At 40.7% G+C, this 17,474-nt stretch overlaps 1 protein-coding gene across 8 annotated transcripts in view; it reads right to left on the minus strand.

The window, feature by feature from the left end:
- SORBS2 (sorbin and SH3 domain containing 2) overlaps window positions 1-17,474 on the minus strand; it is a 122,323-nt gene that overhangs the window by 43,569 nt on the left and 61,280 nt on the right. For 7 of the 8 annotated variants that reach the window (XM_077814546.1, XM_077814543.1, XM_077814548.1 and 4 more), the window contains 2 exons: window positions 3,829-3,878; window positions 485-663 (listed from right to left, as the gene is read on the minus strand). In XM_077814546.1, coding sequence (XP_077670672.1) covers window positions 485-663; window positions 3,829-3,878 — 229 coding nt within the window. Of the gene's footprint in view, window positions 1-484; window positions 664-3,828; window positions 3,879-11,915; window positions 11,973-17,474 lie in introns of all 8 variants that reach the window. The other variant, XM_077814547.1, reaches the window with a different exon arrangement.

Raw genomic sequence — 17,474 nt, forward strand, 5'->3', positions numbered from 1 at the left:
GCTGCCAAGAATCAGATGTAGGTTTGAAGGAGGAAAGGAAAGTTTTAAGGATTTATTTGCATGGCAGTGATCTTTAATGCTGTTTCTCTTACTTCACGTTCTGGGCATACTAGAAGAGTTTTAAAAATTACAAATAATCTCATAAATGCTGGCAAGAAAGCAATGTATGAAATGTAACTTTATGAAATTATGTAAAATTTTACAAATCACATTCTTTTTTGACTGATTTTCTTTGAATACATATAGAGTAGATACTACATAGGAAAAATAAATCCAGGTTTGAATCAGCCTGAAATAATAGAATCAAGAACAAACAGGTTAGCCTTTCATTAGAAACTAAAGGCTGTTGTTTTTTCTTCAGTGAACTGTGTCTGAGCAACAGCATATAGTACCTGGCAGTTATTACTAACATTTAATACCGTATGCAATAAGAACTCAGTATTAACAAGGTTATTGTCTGTTCGCTAATCTGCTTGTCTCTTACCTTTTGCTCTTGATGGAGAAGAAGGAGAAGAGCTAGTTAAAGGTTTTCTAAGGGTAGTGTATGTGCCCTGCATATCTGCATGGCCCAGGCTAGTCCTGTTTGCATTTTGATCACTGTGCACCCTCTGATGACTTACAGCAGGCTCCGACTTCCTCCTTTTTCTGTAGTCACTTGCAGAACTAAAGAAATAATCAATATTAGTGCCAGTCTAAACCCTGTGAGCAGGGCTCATTTGAATACTTTCTCTTCAGGGATCAATAAGCAGGCCCCTTAGCTGTGACCCACTTAACAGTTCCAACACTGCGTGAATGAATAGACTAAAAATATATGAAGACACTGTTCGCAGCTCCCCCAAGAACTGCATACTTTGCAGAATGAAGCCCCATTTGTACTAAAGCTGACAAAAAAATGAAAATCTATTTTCAGGAAAAATTTCAGAATTTTGAAGCCATTTCATCTTTAAAGGTTTTGAAAAGGTTTGACCCCTTCTTTTGTTTATCCAAAATTTTTCACTTTCTTCCCTGATATTTTTTATCTAAAACTTTATCAACATGATCAAAATGTTTACTGAGACATTTCTGTAAACATTTTCAAGGTTATTTTAAGAGACACTACATTACATTTTCTGTGAACAAACTTTCAACATTGTTGACAAATTTTTGCACAGAAGGCCATGTTTTGACTGAAGGACTTTGTTTAAAAATTTCAGTCTCTAGTTTTGGTAGTTTGCTTCTTCCCAGGCTTTGCTGCTCTGCCAGGGGCATGGGCAGCTTTGCCCCCACAGCATCTCTTGGTGCTGGGAGGCTGCCCTGTGTGCTATAGGTGGTACAACAGCTATGTCCACTCTCTGACCGCAACCCAGTCCTTCATCTTATACAATGGTGGAAATGTTAGCTTTCAACAGGGGATGTGGGTGTATGTCCCTTGATTCTGTCCAAAGAAAGCTCCTCCCTCTGCTGCATGTTGGTGGGCATGTTGGCTTGCTCTGGTCTCACTCGGTGTCTCTCTTTGTCCCCACCCCTTGCATTGTCTCACACTTGGTTTGCAATGCCTGTTCAGAACCAGTAAGCAGAGGACTGAACTGCTGTTGGCACTGAAGCAGCAGTAGGCAGTTCCTGGGCTGCGTAAGTGACTCTGGCCTTGCTTGGGATAACTGTCTAAGACAGCCTCTAGGCTTCAGCACCTGCAAATGACCAGTCCTCATGCTACACAGGCTTGAGGTGACCAAATTTCCCAAAGGGAAAACAGGATACCATGTCGTGCAGGCTTGAGCTCTTCCCCCTGCCCCTCCCTTCCAAGGGAATGGCACAAGCCCGTTACCCAAGACCCCCTGCCTGCAGGTGCAGGACGGGGGGCAGGCGGGGCCTGTCGATCAGCGACGCACATACTAGATAGGGTGACCGTATTTCCCAACAGCTGGGGCCACCAGCTGAGCTCTGCCTGCTCTCCCCTCTCCCTTCCCTCGTGTGAGACTGGGGCTGGCGCCGCTGCTTGCCCGAGCCCTGCCTCCCCCTTCCTGTGGTGACTGGCATTGCCGCTAGTCCGTCCCCCACCCCACACATTCCTCCACAACCCACTTTTTTGACAAAAGTGGACATTTGTCCCGTTTGCTCTTGCCAACTAATCAATTTGGCAAAAGCCAACGGGACGAATGTCCACTTTTGCCAAAAAAGTCAGGACGGCCGGGACAGGGCTTAAAAAAGGGACTGTCCCAGCCAAAACAGGACATATGGTCACCCTACACAGGCTCCTTGCCTGAACTGTGCTCTTTGCCCTATCACTCTCCCTCATGATTTGTTCCAAGCCCTGCAGCCACCCTTCACTTTTGCTGTTAGCAATGAGGAGCACCAAGGTGCAGTGATTGCAGCAGCAGTAATCAAGGTTCCCATGTGAATAGCACAATCCTGCCCTGCCAGGAAAGCTTCAGGTTTCAGAGCCAGTGACTTGAGGCTGGAACAGATGGCCAGGTACATGGAGCTGAGTACAGCTACAGCCAGCAAAACTTTCCCGGGCTGAATGCTGGGAAGGGATGAGGGGATTGCGGATTTCCTTTAGGTCAGGAGCAGTGGTAAGGACATGAGACATTATCATCCACAAGAGACGTCATGTTATCATCATCTTCCACACGAGCCTTAGACCCAGTGCAGACCTGTCGTCACCTCACATCTTTGCTCTTTCCTACACATTTTGGCAAGCCCTCTATATATTTGGTCTCTATGGTGTGGCTACACTAGAAAAATTTGCTGGCATAGCTATCTCATTTGGGAGTGTGAAAAAAAATATCCCACACTCCACTCACATAGCTACACCGGCAAAAACTCTAATGTAGACACAGTTATACTGGCAAAAAAGTCCTTTTATCCATATGCCTTATTCTGCTCAGGGAACTGGTTTAAACTATGCTATCGAAAGAACTCTTTTGCTGGACTAAGCTGTGTCTACACTAGGGGGGTTTGCCAGTATAGTTGTCCAGTATATTTATACTGGCAAAGCCATTTTAAGTATAGACAATGCTTAGAAAGCTGAGCTGTTATACAGGAAATAAAGAGCAGTCATGGGGTATGTCTAAGAAAGGACAGATTAGAGGAAACCCTTGAAAAAGGTCAGTAGAAAAGAATGGGATCTCATGCACTCAAGAGCACAGGGATCTTGTTTCGGGATCCAGTATCACCGCCTAAATAGACAAATGTATCAAACAGTCACAGATTGTTTTGCATGATGAGGAGAAAGTTAATTTAAGGTGTTGCAGGGTTATTCTTTTTTCATTTTTAAATTAGGTAATAGATTTAATTTAAGGGTTAACACAAGTAGGTGTTGTGAAATACAGGAGTTTTAAAGAGGGATTTGAATGAAGAGAGTCTGGTAATTTTGCACGCTGGGATGAGAGTTCCAAGCACAAAAACGAGAATAGGAGAATGATATGAAGATAGAAGTGAGGTTGGATGCTTGGGTGGAACAAAGAAGAGGCGTAATAAAAAATGAGCACAAAGATGTTGGGAGAGGTTGAGTACTGTATGCAGTGCATTGAAAATGAGGGATAGAGGCTACACATTAATACAGACGGTGAGGGATGCCAGTGGAGGGGTTTGAAGGATTGGGTGACATTCTGAATAGCAGGCAGTATCTTCTTCTAAAACAAAAGGAAGAACTGCGAATCTCAAAAGAACCCACACTCAATATTTTGTCATTATCTCATATGTGGGATGCTGTAGGCTGGATCCCAAGAAGTGCTATGCAAGTGAAGAGTGCCCTCAACTCCCATTTACTTCAGGATGCTCAACAGGCCTCTAGCCTCTGTGAGACTGGTCAGCTTGTCTACTGCAAGGACACATCATGTTTCTTACCTAGAAGGTCTGTCCAGGCCTTTGTCTGGAGAAGGGTGATATAAGGAGGTCTGTGAAAACAAATAGGTCAATCTGTTAAACTTTTGCACTGGAAAAAAGTGTGACATTTTCCACGGATATCGACTGGGACCATTCATTAAATTAGTGACCCAATGATGAGCCCCATAAAAATCAGACTATCATGATTAATGTCCTATGCACTGCAGACTACAGGTTCAATGATATTTCACAAGAGAATTTATACCGTTTTCAAAAGAGCTCCATAAAATTTCAGTTATATCTTTCCATTTAAAATACCAATCCAGGACTTTCTATTCACTTTTGCATAATTTGCTACATTGTGGTTGAGATTGATTAAAAGTGGAAATATATAAAATCTAAAAAGAAAATTTTCATCCGCATATAAAAACCCACAGAATTTCCTCCAATTACTCACCGAAGTATCAATGTCAATTAAAGCTGGAAACTCTTCGTAAATGCAGCTGAAAGAGCCATCATTTGCTGGCTGTTCTAAATTAATTTTAAGAACCGTTCTTTTCACAAAGGCCTAATGCCTTTTCATTGCTTTAACAGTAGCTATTGCATAACCCTTGAAAGATGGAATGCAGTGCTACCCTGAAATATTTTTAACTTGTCAACGTAAATTCCATCTTAAGTGACAACTACTTTTAAACCACTCACTTAATAGGTTTCAAGACTGCAGCCAGAATTAGAGTTATGTAGCATTAGTTTGTGGTAGCTAGAAAAGGAATCGTCTTGTCCCCATGGCGCCTCTTCCTGGGCACAAAGCTAGGCCAGTGAAATGTTAAACATTTCATGCTATATCATTTCAAAGATGACCCAGTGAACTGGAAATAGAATTTTCACATGGCTTTATATGCTGCAGGATCCACTTTTCTCTGTATAGAAAAGTATATGGTGGGCTGAAATCATATAGAAAAATTATGGTCTTCTTAAATGCTTTGTCATTGCATATATCAATTTTTTAAAAATGATTGGATTCAAAGTTCATTAAAAAATATAGCCCAACTAATTTTTAGTAACTGACATGTAATCACACTTCTAGAGGTCGTCCTTGGTTTAAGAAACATTTAGGAATAGATTTTGCATTACTACAGACATTCAGCACAACATGTGCATTCTATAATCACAGTCAACAATACCTAAATATAATGGGTTCTGTAAGGACCAGATATACCCGAGACTCTTCAGAGCCAGTAGTCTGAAATTAGTTTTCAATAGTCCTCATTCTTTAGATTCAGATCACATACTAAACAATTCCACGAAAACACAAACGAACATAATTTCCTAGATTATTCACTAAACTTTATCACATTTTAAAAGTTGAGAAAGCCACACAAATTTGGATAAAATATGAACATAACATTGCTTAAAACTTGCACCAAACTGATCCCAAATTTTCCCAGACATTTTAAACAGCTTCATTAACGTGATTCAGAACTTTTTGGTTTTAGATGGGAATGGAAGTTGAGATGAAAGTAGCTGAAAGTAATTGAAGCTCTTTCCTCTGAAACTGATCTTGCAGATTAGCGCTGGATGAGGACCAAAACTTGTGGATGTTTATCTGAAATGAACTTTTTGCATTACTCATCAATATTTATTTGTATTCATCATCATTATTAATAAATACCTATACTACTGTAGTGTCCAGAGTCCCCAATCGGGATCAAGGTCCCATTGTGCTAGGTGCTGTACAAACACAATCTCTGCTGCACAGAATTTACAATTGAAGACAAGGATGAAGAGAGAGGATACCATCTACTATGTACATTTTTATGCATTTGAAAAAAGTTTTGATTACTACAAATACATAACCTAAGTGCCAGCTATCATCGTCTTGCCCCATAACCAAAAGACAGTTATTGGTTTTGCTCTTATATACATTATGGCAGAACTGGATCCAGTGAAGACCTTTATTATTTACAGTGTATAATCTAAGGGCAATATCCTGCTATCAGTTTTTGCATGCTGCTCTTGGTCAGCTGATTTCAACTGGGAGTGCCACAAGTGGCAGGATATAATGTTAACAGACATGACTGTAACAAGTCTGAGGTTTCACTGGAAGATAGCATAGCCTTGTGGATAGGACATTAGGTATGAACTCAGAAGACCTAGATTGTATTCCCAGCTCTGCCACTGGACTGCTGTGTGATCTTGTGCAAGTCTCATTGCTGCTCAGTGCCTCAGTTTCCCCAATATAAAATTGGGATAAAGATAGTATCTTTGTAAAGTGCTTGGATATGTACTGATGAAAAGTGCTATAGAAGTGCTATCCTGTTATTTCTAGTCACTGCTAGATTTTAATATGCTGTGGTAAACCCAGGACAAAAAGCTACAAAAGTGTGGGGTGGTAGTAATTAGTCCCAGGGGATGAAAAGGCCCCTCCCTATCCACTGAGGAGAGAGAACCAGGGGGCAATAAGGTTCAGCTGGAAAAGGGGTTGCTAGGGAACCAATTAGGTTCAGCTGACTCCCAACTACTTGGGACCCTTTTAAACCCTCCCCTGGGTGGAAGGAGGGGAGGAATGAGGGAGTGAGAGGAGCAGGGAAGCTGTCAGTAGGCTGTTTGCAGCAAGACCCCAAACCTTCCCAGTAGGGAGGCCACACTCGCTCCCCAGAAGGGAAGGAAAACAAGCACAAGGGACTGACTGAGGAGAGGAGTAGCAGGACCCTGTGCCACCTATAAGGATTCGTCTTGCCCCAAACTTGAGTCTCCAAGGCTTAAAAGGACTGAGCCTACTGAGGCTAACAAGCTATTTTGCCACAATGCTTATCAGCTATTGAGATGAACTTGTTAAGAGCAGGTTGAAAATTTTTCTCAAAACTTTTTTTTGGATGAAAACTGGCTTTTCAAAGGAAAAGAACATATTTGTTTCCCTCGCAATTTTCTGATTTTTCAGTGGAACATCTAAAATTTAAAATTTTTAGTAAAAACAAAAACGTTTTGATTTTCAAAAAAATTCCCCAAAATTTGCAGAAAATTGAGAAAAAGAAGTTTTAAAAATTCCCATTCAAAATGTACATTTTTGACCAGCTTTCAAAATATATACACTAGCTGTTCCCATTTTGTTCTCTTTCAATTCATTCTGAAATGAAACGAGCTGTGAGACTAAATTGGGAATCCTCCATGAAAACTGTTCCATTTCAAAGTTTTCACTATTTCTGTGTTCATACCAACTAATCTTGCCATCCATGCACAGACAAAAAATACTGCCAAACGAAGAACACAAGTTTTCTACAGGCCATATTCCTACACTGGGGTACTCTTGGGGAACTGCTTGGAGTCCCTTTGTTAAAATTCTGTCACCACACTGAAGGGAGACCTGGGACGATTTCACTACCTGTGATGGAGTTTATCCCTCTGGACACTGTTATAGCATCTTGACAGCGATGACTTCTCCCTAGGGCTTTTAAACTGCTTCAGAAGAGCAAATAGCATACTGTTGACATGCACCAGATTGCACCTAATGGCAGGTATTTTCATTTATTTTAAATTGATGGGGAAAAAAGAATTGAATCCTTTGTCCCTCATCCTTCCTCTCTGCAGTGCATGCACCATTGGAAAACAAGGTTTATCAAACTAAGGGGAAATATTTTTGTGGAAACCCATGTAAAAATACTGGTGGCATACCACTGTGCTCCTGTGCCACAGAGAGAAGAGGATAGCTGAAAATGAAAACAAAATAGGATGCCTAAGCACTTGTGCTACACAAAGGGCCTTGCTGGCATGTGTTATGCCCAAAACAACCCCAAAACATATGCAACACGAGAGCATGATGGATGTACATGCAACCAAAAAGTGCTGTCTGATACACAATAGGAAGTAGTAGGTGACAGCAAAAGTAATATGTATGATACCACTGATATCTGGAGTAAGTTATTACAGGAGCTAGGCTTTGCACATTAACATTGCCTCAGGCAACATTAACTTGCAATGTGTGGCTTATACATATAGCAGATTTCTCTATTCCTCATCCACTGCTTCTACCAGCTTTGGTCATAAGGCACTGTGCTGAACCGTACACATTCATGGAATGATGGATGGTGTGGACCACTGTTCCCAGAAGTATGGCTCTGTCCACATGGCATGACTCCTTTAGCAATGGCCCTTTCGGTGGACGACTGTGCCACTATTGCTCGTCATGTGCCTGGCTTTTTCTAACATTAGGAGCATACATCAGCAAAGATGGTTTGCTACAAATTGTGTCCTTTTCCCATGAAGCTTTTTGTGTACCCCATATACACCCTTTCCCATGAGAGGAGAGCTTTCAGCTCTTAGAACAGTCCTTTTTGGACATGACAATACGAACTATGTTTTAAATTAGCTTCTCTTTTGTTTCTTACAGACACACTTTTTTCTGCTAACAACGGAAAGACATTGCTTGCAGGTTTCAACGTCCCAGAGAAAGATGGGTCTCCAAATCTTTTTGTCATCTGGCTTGCTAATGTGCTAATTCATTATTTTATATTGTTGCCTGCTGCTATCTGATTAGTGTAATGCATTTTGGAAGAGATAAAATAATTAGTGAATTGGATTAAAAAAATGAAAAACAGAAATAGCTGAATGCAGACCTAAGTCTCCGAGGCCTGGTAAGCCATATGAAGAAATCATTTTATCTGTAGATTAGAGTGAAGCTTACAGTGAGAAACTAGTTCCAATAATCCATGTTTTACAGGGAACAAAGCATCACAACACAACCTCTCCATATGCTGCTGAAATAGAGGACTGCATTTTTGAGCCAAATCTACTACCAAGCTCTATTAATAATACTTCAGTGTTTTCATAGATATTAAACATGTTTATCGATCTCAGGAAATTGTCCTTATTTCATTTTCTAAAGATTTGGAATTAATTTAGGGCTGATGAAGAATGCCACCCTGGCATGTTCAAAAATCATGAGTCAGACATTTTAAAAACATTACAAAACTTGAATGCTTTTTATTTGCTCCCTGGCTTTTTAGCCTTTATGATTCATGTTTTCAAACTTTTTTCTGCAACCATGAGGGCTAGAAACTTACTTATTAAAAAAATGGAGGTTGAGATTCTCAAATAAGCTGCCTGACTCCAGACGCTGGGATTCTAAAACTAACCCCAAATATAGCAATGCGTGGAATACTATTGTGAGAATTTGCCAACACTGAGGAAGTTACACTGACAGGCATAGAAACCAAAGTTCTCTGTTTATTTGCACAGCATAACAGAGCAGGGTCCTCAGCAGTTTTGTATGCTTTCCCATACTGTCCCACTGATGCATGTCAAGCATGCGGAGGGACCACATTTATATGAGGTAAATAAAGGTAACTTAGCTCCCACACCCAGTCTTGGTCTCAGGACTGACAACATGTGGCTGTCTAATCTGTATTGCACCAATCATAATCATACAGTAGGCACTAATACAAAAGTTTGAGCTTAAGTGTGGTCCTAGTTAGAGCTATGTTCACTGACATAACAGTTGCAGATTAATACTAAAGGTGGATTTTCTTATGATATCCCCTTTCCTCTAGAAATCAGAGTGAGACCATCAATTCACATGGTATTAGCCACCCAACGACAGAGAGAGCGATGACTTTAGATCACTTGTAGTGGCCCTTCAAGGAGTACATACCGTGGGGACTACAATATAAACTCTAGCCAAACCTGAACCAAGGAGGACAGAGCCCATTAAAAATGTAAAGAACTGCTATGCCAGCTGAGGCTGGTAGTTGAACAACAATTTTTGCTACCCAGCATTTGGGCCAGACTGATTGGATGTGACATAGCCTCTCACCCCCGCCTTGATCCACAGAAGGGCCCATCACAATAGTAGTCCCTGTGAGTAGTGACTGCTCAGTCTTTGTTCTTTCCCATGAGCAAATCATCAGGGCTTGAAGTAGGGAGGAGGGAGGGTCTTGTCCCCCAGTCAGCAGCCTAACAAGTCAGAGCCCTAGTCTTTATGAATCCTAGCGGGATTGTGCCCCCTGAGGTACACTCTCTCTGGGTGCTCTCAGGGGCAGCATGACTTCATCCTGTCTCCTATGATGCCCTGTGTGTAAATCACACAACTGAACCCTTAACTTTTAAGCTTTTAGTTTATTGTCCAACAAACTCTCCAGGCTGGTAAACAAGTACGTGAGTGTGATCAAACTAAGACAGACAAAGGTGCATGCTGGCTGCCTTATGTGAGCTCTTTCCTATCCTCCGTTCAAGACACTGAATCACTTTGATCTTACCCTTCCTTTTCTCTTTGTGTTCGACTCCCTCTTTGAAGCATTTTGTGCATATGAAGGATGCTATAGTACACTGCATTGTACTAATTTACACCATAGTTTTACATTTTCATGTACAGAATCCTCTAAAAATAAGTGAAGAGCGTATACATTTGACTGCTCACAAAGCTCCTACAGGTGAAGCTGTGTAAAAGGTGGCTAAAGGAGGGAGGATGTGCCCTTTGTGGTGGAAGGCATTATGTCTCGGAAGGACTGGAGCTGGTATCAGTGTTTCTAGCAACAGTGTAGGGATCCTGTTCATTAGTTGCTACATCATTGTCCTTTCTGCCACCTCCAGGAGCTGTCCAATGCACAGCAAGCCACATCCATCAACCCACCTACACATACTCTCAGTACTACCTAACGTTCTTGTGCACCTGCTCCCTATACTGCCAACTAATAAAAGGGTAATTTGTAAAATAGCTCAATATGGGAATTAAGCTTGACAAAATGTTAATTTTTTTTCAGCAAAGCACTTCAGCACATTCTTAATTCCTCCTTATTCAGAAAAGCACGTAACCAGGTGCTTAAAGTTAAGTCCTTATCTGATTGCTTTCCTGACCATGGGCTGTTTTGCCAAATCAGGGCTTTTATAGTGACTGATACCAGAGCTAGGAAAAATTGTTGAAAGTTTTTGTGTGTCCCCATGAAACTCAGTGTAAATTTTTGGCCATTTATTTGGCATGACTTTGCTCCCTGAAATTTTGTTTAATCCACTAAATTTCACAAACATGGTATTTTTGAACAAAGTATTGTTGTTTTAAATATTTTCATGAACATCTAAAGTAAAAAATATTTGAGGAAATATTTTTTCAAGAATCACTGCAATTTCACAGACACTCACTTTAAAAAACAGACAAGTTTTGTAAATTAAATAAACACAAAACCAACACAGTAGTTATAAATATTTTATCTAGCTCTACTGGACACAAACCCCAAAAGGTCATATCCTGGGCGATTCAAATGGCTTCCTCTGTTATTGACTGAGTGCCCTCAATTCTCATTTGAAGCTAAGGAGTTGAGGTTTTGCCAGGTTGCTGAAACTAAAAGCACACTTGAATAGTCTGCAATGCAGTGAACAATGAGGAGCCTTGTTTTTCTTGTAATCCTTGAAGACATTAATTTTTTTGGGATGGGGGAATGGAAGCTAATCAAGAATCATGAATGACTTAACACCACATTGTGACAGGACACTGTCTTGTGCTCAAGTACAGCATGACATGGGACAAAAAATGAAAATCTGGATCTGTCCCATTTAGTGCAGGGAAATGGCAGTCAGTCCTATACTTAATTCTGATGTTATTTAATCAGAATCATGACAACTATCAATTTTTCAGTTACTAATTTACAGCCACAATTCATTGCTGGTTTTCTTGGCTAGGAAACCTAATTATAAATATTTCAGTGAAAAAAAGCTCATCCAACATGACTTTCACTTGAAGGCTATAATTTGCCGCCAGATATATTAATTACCAATCCTGTTCTTGTAGACTGGTTAATGGGTATCTAAAATCAATGTATAACTGAGGAAGCAGGAATATATCAAGATTTAGAAATGTATGGTTGATTTTGTAATTTTGAATGTGACTCTCGATGGTTTTGGGATATGGACTCAGTTTCTAGTGTAATAAGAACAACATCCATATGCACTAGTGATCTGGAAAGATATGAAGACAAAGATAAAATGATACCGAATTATGAATGGCCCAGGAGTTACTGGTAGGAAACCACTAAACATTAACAAACTCAGATATTACTAGTGAGTGTCATGCTCTTGTTTCCCAAGCAAATTGTCTGAACAAGAAAGAATACTTCATTTACCTCATTGGAAACACCAGGAGAATTGTCTTGAACATAGTCCAAAAGCTTTTTAGGAGGCTGCACCATATAAGCAGAAGTGTAGAGATGAAATGGAGTATCAATGGCAGCAAGGAATGAAACATGTGGAGAAGGTGACATAGTTAGAAACTGAGTGTTGACAGCATCAGATACAAGAGTGACACATATGCAGCAAAATGGGGGTTGACTGGAAGGAAGAGCGTGGTACAATAATTTTGCAATAATATCAAGCATCTTAATAAAATATTAGTAATTTTAGTGAGTAAAACTTCCAGCTTAAAACGTGGATAGTTGAATTAATACCAACAGTTTAAAAACGGGTGAGACAGAAGAATGCAGAATAAAGGATAGCTCAGTGGTTTGAGCATTGGCCTGCTAAACTCAGGGTTGTGAGTTCAATCCTTGAGGGAGCCATTTAGGGATCTGGGGCAAAAATTGGGGATTGGTCCTGCTTTGAGCAGGGGGTTGGACTAGATGATCTCCTGAGGTCCCTTCCAACCCTGATATTCTATGATTGAGTATTTATTGCCTGCTGGTGAAATTTCTATATGGGGAGCCCCCCCCTTTCCCAGTGCCTCCCGCCCACTGGCAGCCCTGCCGATCAGCATCTTCCCCTCCCTCTCCGCACCTCCCGATCAGCTGTTTTGTTCCGTGCAGGAGGCTCAGAGAGGGAGGAGCCAGGGCACGGCCAACTCAGGGGAGGGGGTGGGAAGGGGTGGAGTGAGGGCAGGGCCTGGGGCAGAGCCAGGGGTTGAGCAGTGAGCACCCCCCGGCACACTGGAAAGTTGGCGCCTGTAGCTCCAACCCTGGAGTCGGTGCCTGTACAAGGAGCCGCGTATTCACTTCTGAAGAGCCGCACGTGGCTCCGGAGCCGCAGGTTGGCCACCCCTGTTACAGAGGATAATAATGACAATGAGTGATATTTTTGTCTCTAGATAGAAATTTTTTAACCTGCCTATGCCCTGCCTACATATGGATGAATGATGATTAAAAACAGTTTTAAAAGCTAGATAAAATGAGGTTAAGGTTAGTCTGTTTGATGAAAATATGAGGATATATTACAGACTGTTGGACTATAAATTAAAAAAAAATACTTGAATATCAAATGCATTGTTTCAGTGAAAAAGAAAAATTAGGATTATATATCTAAAGCTTTGAAAATAATTGAATGGTTTGTATTAATATATATAGGTTTGCAGTCCTTTTCAGTTGCATATAAAGCGCTTGCTTCTGCTTTCATTGAAATCAATGTGGGTTTTGTTATTGACTTAGCCCTGATCTACACCGGGGAAGGGGGGGGGAGTCGATCTAAGTTACACAACTTCAGCTACGTGAATAATGTAGCTGAAGTCGACATACTTAGATCGACTTACCGTGGTGTCTTCACCGCGGTGAGTCGACTGCTGCTGCTTCCCCGTCGACTCTGCCTGTGCCTCTCAAGGCCCTGGAGTACACGAGTCAACAGGAGAGTGCTCGGGGGTCGATTTATCACATCTAGACTAGACACGCTAAATCGATCCCCGCTGGATCGATCGCTGCCCTCCGATCCGGCGGGTAGTGAAGACATACCCTTAGTGAAAGCTGGAGCAGACCCAAACAGTATGCAGATTCAAGTAGATGTCTAGTTTAAATTAAAACTACCATCACCTATTTAACTATAAAATTATATATCCTGCATGTATGTGTGTGTGGGTGAGGCACACACACACAAAACAGGCACCATTTAAAAATGCAACGTTGGTGTATTTGTCACTGTAACACTGCAGTTACTGTAGGTGCCTGTGTCAATAAATGTTGAATCCCACACACCTCTCTTTCAACCTCTACCCTCCAAAAGTCAACATTTATTGCCACAGACTCTTGCATTAACTGTAGTATCTACTATACTTAGGATAGAGATGCCATCGTGACAAGCATACCAATGTTGAGTTTCTAAATGGCGTCCACTGTGTGTGGGTGTGTATGTGTATTAAAAGTAGACACATTCCTTCATACAAAACTGAGTGCTTTTGGCTTTAGTCTGTTTGGAATCTATAATTTTTAAAAATGTCTTCTACTCTTGATAATTTAATTAATTTCATTTTCAAATTGCAAAAATTTAGTAAAAGTCGTAATCAATTATGTTTCATATACAACTGATATTACACTTAGCAACTTGTATATACCCCTTATTTTATGTAATCTATGCACCTTAATTAGTGATTAAAATCAGTGTTTTGGCAGATTAAGCACTCAATAAAGAAAATGGCCGAATGTATACACTGGACCCAATTCTGCTGTTCTTTCTCAGGTACAACTCCTACGGACTTTAGTAGGCTATTTTCCTGAGTTGTGAATCAAAAATTGGGCCCATATTACATAGAAACAAATGTTAGCATACACTGATGAAGATGTAATACTGATGAGTTTAATGTAATGAGGAAGATAGACACACGTCTCTTTGGTATTTGGTGAATTGTATTTTAGCAATATATTATCCTGATGTTTAAATATTAATATTCTATCCTCACTTACCGGACATCCAAATTCCAGTTCTGAAAAGAATTTATACCAGGGTTCATTTTCTAAATCTATGTCATCTGGGTTTATATGATCAGTCTGGAGCCGTTGTGAAGGAAAAGGGAAGGAAAAGGCACACACTGAGCAAAGTGCTGGAAATGTCATGTCACATAAACACGACAAACACACACACAAAAAACAAATAATAGGGGGAAAGGGAATGAAATAAACCCAAGAATGAAGATGGGATTCTACATGGAACATGTTTGTTTTTGTCACAGACCACTTGTTTTAAAATGCCTCCTTTTTCAGCTTGCTCTTCCAGTGGTCATTGCATAATGTTACACAGAATATGGAAAATGTCAAGCACTTTAAAAATAATTTTTCAAAAGCTGAGTATTATCTTTGGCAGCATGAACAATTAGGATCTAGAACCTATTATGTGTCCTGTAAAAGAAAGGATCATAATTATAGAACAAATATAATGGCTAGTTGCTTGTTTTGTGTATAACACTTTGTTCAGTACACTTAATGGCAGCATATGAAGATTCCTTGTTAAGAAAACATTTAAATCTGTTTTCTTCTTTAGTGTGTACAAAAAAGTACTCAGACTGACCAATGGTAGATAGACACACATGATTTTAGCAGTGTTGCTTTCAGCCACTCTTGGTCTTCTTACGACAGAAGGCATGTTAATTCTGTATCTTTTCAACCTTAAGCTAAGCACACAGCACAGATAAGCAATATGCATCATGCAGGCATAATTATGTTAAAAAGCCATTTCAGCCTATGTAATGAGTCTGCTATCTATTTAAATCATCTTATTTGAAATTTATATTAGTAGTAATTATGGATTCTGAGTGCTTTTGGTTTTTTAAACAAATCTTTTGTCTAATGCAGGCCTTTTGATTTCATTATTTTTATATCGTCAATGCATTAATTTCCATATGAAAATGTTTACATTTTGCGGCAAAAAATGGGAACAAGTATGAATTACAGCTAGTGAGCTGCCACCTTGGCCAACACATCTGGGACTAAAATGAGGATCTCCAAAGTTAAATACATGAGCTGCTACAACTTGAGCTAAAGAACCAAGGCTCTGTAGCTCGGGGCTGTAAAACCTCATGTCCTCTGTGGATTGGCACTGAATGGGACCCTGTACCACACACCTCAGTGGTATAAAATAGCTTAAAGGAAACTGTCCAAGGAGCAGAAAAGTAAGTGACAGAATTCTTCATCCAGCAGGAAAAAACAACAGTCCAAAATACTGGCAGCTCCAGTGGGATAAATTTATTTTAAACTTTGTTTTTTAAAATACTTTCCAAAGGGTATTGGATTCTTTTGTGCAGCCTAAAGTGCTCTGTCATTTGGCAGAAAGGTACGGCATACTCTTAGTTTAAAGTTTCTGAAATACAGCCCCCCCCTTATTCTTAAACTCATATGATTGTATTTAAAATGTAGTAATGTGTAGCTATAGTATGCCAGTTTATCATATATCATAAACTAACGTTAGAGGGGTAGCTGTGTTAGTCTGGATCTGTAAAAGCAGCAAAGAGTCCTGAGGCACCTTATAGACTAACAGATGTAGTGGAGCATGAGCTTTCGTGGATCATCCAACGAAGTGGATATTCACCCACGAAAGCTCATGCTCCAATACGTCTGTTAGTCTATAAGGTGCCACAGGACTCTTTGCCACTCAGAAATTAACTAACCCAATGCCTGCCTGAAGAATTATGTTGTTGATTCAGTAGGCAACACTGTCCTGAATCAAGTTGGAGCCAATGTCTCAATATGATGTTATGGGGCATAGTTAGGTTGACCATATTTCCCAAAGGGAAAATGGGACACCGCATGGGGCTAGACCCTGGCCTGAGCTGCTTGCCAGAGCCTTGCCCCCCGACCCCACACAGGGCTGGAATTGCTGCTTGGCCGAGCCCTGCCTGCCCTCCCACCCCCACAAGCCTGGTGCAGGCATCGCTGCTAGCTCAAGCCCTGCCTACCCTCCACCCAAGCCCTGCCTCCTCTCCTGCATGGGGCTGGCATCACTGTTCACACCCTCCTCCCCCCGCATGTTCCTCCACACCCCACTTTTTTTGACAAAAGTGGGCATTTGTCCTCTTTGCTCTTGCCAACTGATCAAGTTGGTAAAAGCAAATGGGACAAATGCCTCTTTTGTCAAAAAGTCGGGACAAGGCTTACAAAAGGGATGGGCCTAGCCAAAAATGGGACAAAATACAACATGGTTTTACAAAAGGTAGAACGTGCCAAACCAACCTGATCTCCTTCTTTGAGAAAGTAACAGATTTTTTAGACAAAGGAAACGCAGTGGATCTCATTTACCTAGATTTCAGTAAGGCATTTGATACTATGCCACATGGGGAATTATTAGTTAAATTGGAAAAGACAGGGATCAATATGAAAATTGAAAGGTGGATAAGGAAATGGTTAACAGGGAAACTACAGTGGGTCCTACTGAAAGGTGAACTGTCTGGCTGGAGGGAGGTTACCAGTGGAGTTCCTCAGGGATCAGTTTTGGTACCAATCTTATTTAAACTTTTTATTATTGACCTTGGCACAAAAAGTGGGAGTGTGCTAATAAAGTTTGCGGATGATACAAAGCTGGGAGGTATTGCCAGTTTAGAGAGAGACCGGGAAATCATACAGGAAGATCTGGATGACCTTGTAAACCGGAGTAATAGTAATAGGATGAAATTTAATAGTGAGAAGTGCAAGGTGATGCATTTAGGGATTAATAACAAGAATTTTAGTTATAAGCTGGGGACGCATCAATTAGAAGTAACGGAGGAGGAGAAGGACCTTGGAGTATTGGTTGATCATAGGAGGACTATGAGCCGCCAATGTGATATGGCTGTGAAAAAAGCTAATGCGGTCTTGGGATGCATCAGGCGAGGTATTTCCAGTAGAGATAAGGAAGTTTTAATACCGTTATACAAGGCATTGGTGAAACCTCACCTGGAGTGCAGATGTGTGCAGTTCTGGTCTCCCATGTTTAAGAAGGGTGAATTCAAACTGGAACAGGTA

The sequence above is a fragment of the Eretmochelys imbricata genome, chromosome 4 (genome assembly GCF_965152235.1).
Source record: "Eretmochelys imbricata isolate rEreImb1 chromosome 4, rEreImb1.hap1, whole genome shotgun sequence".
NCBI lineage: Eukaryota > Metazoa > Chordata > Testudines > Cheloniidae > Eretmochelys > Eretmochelys imbricata.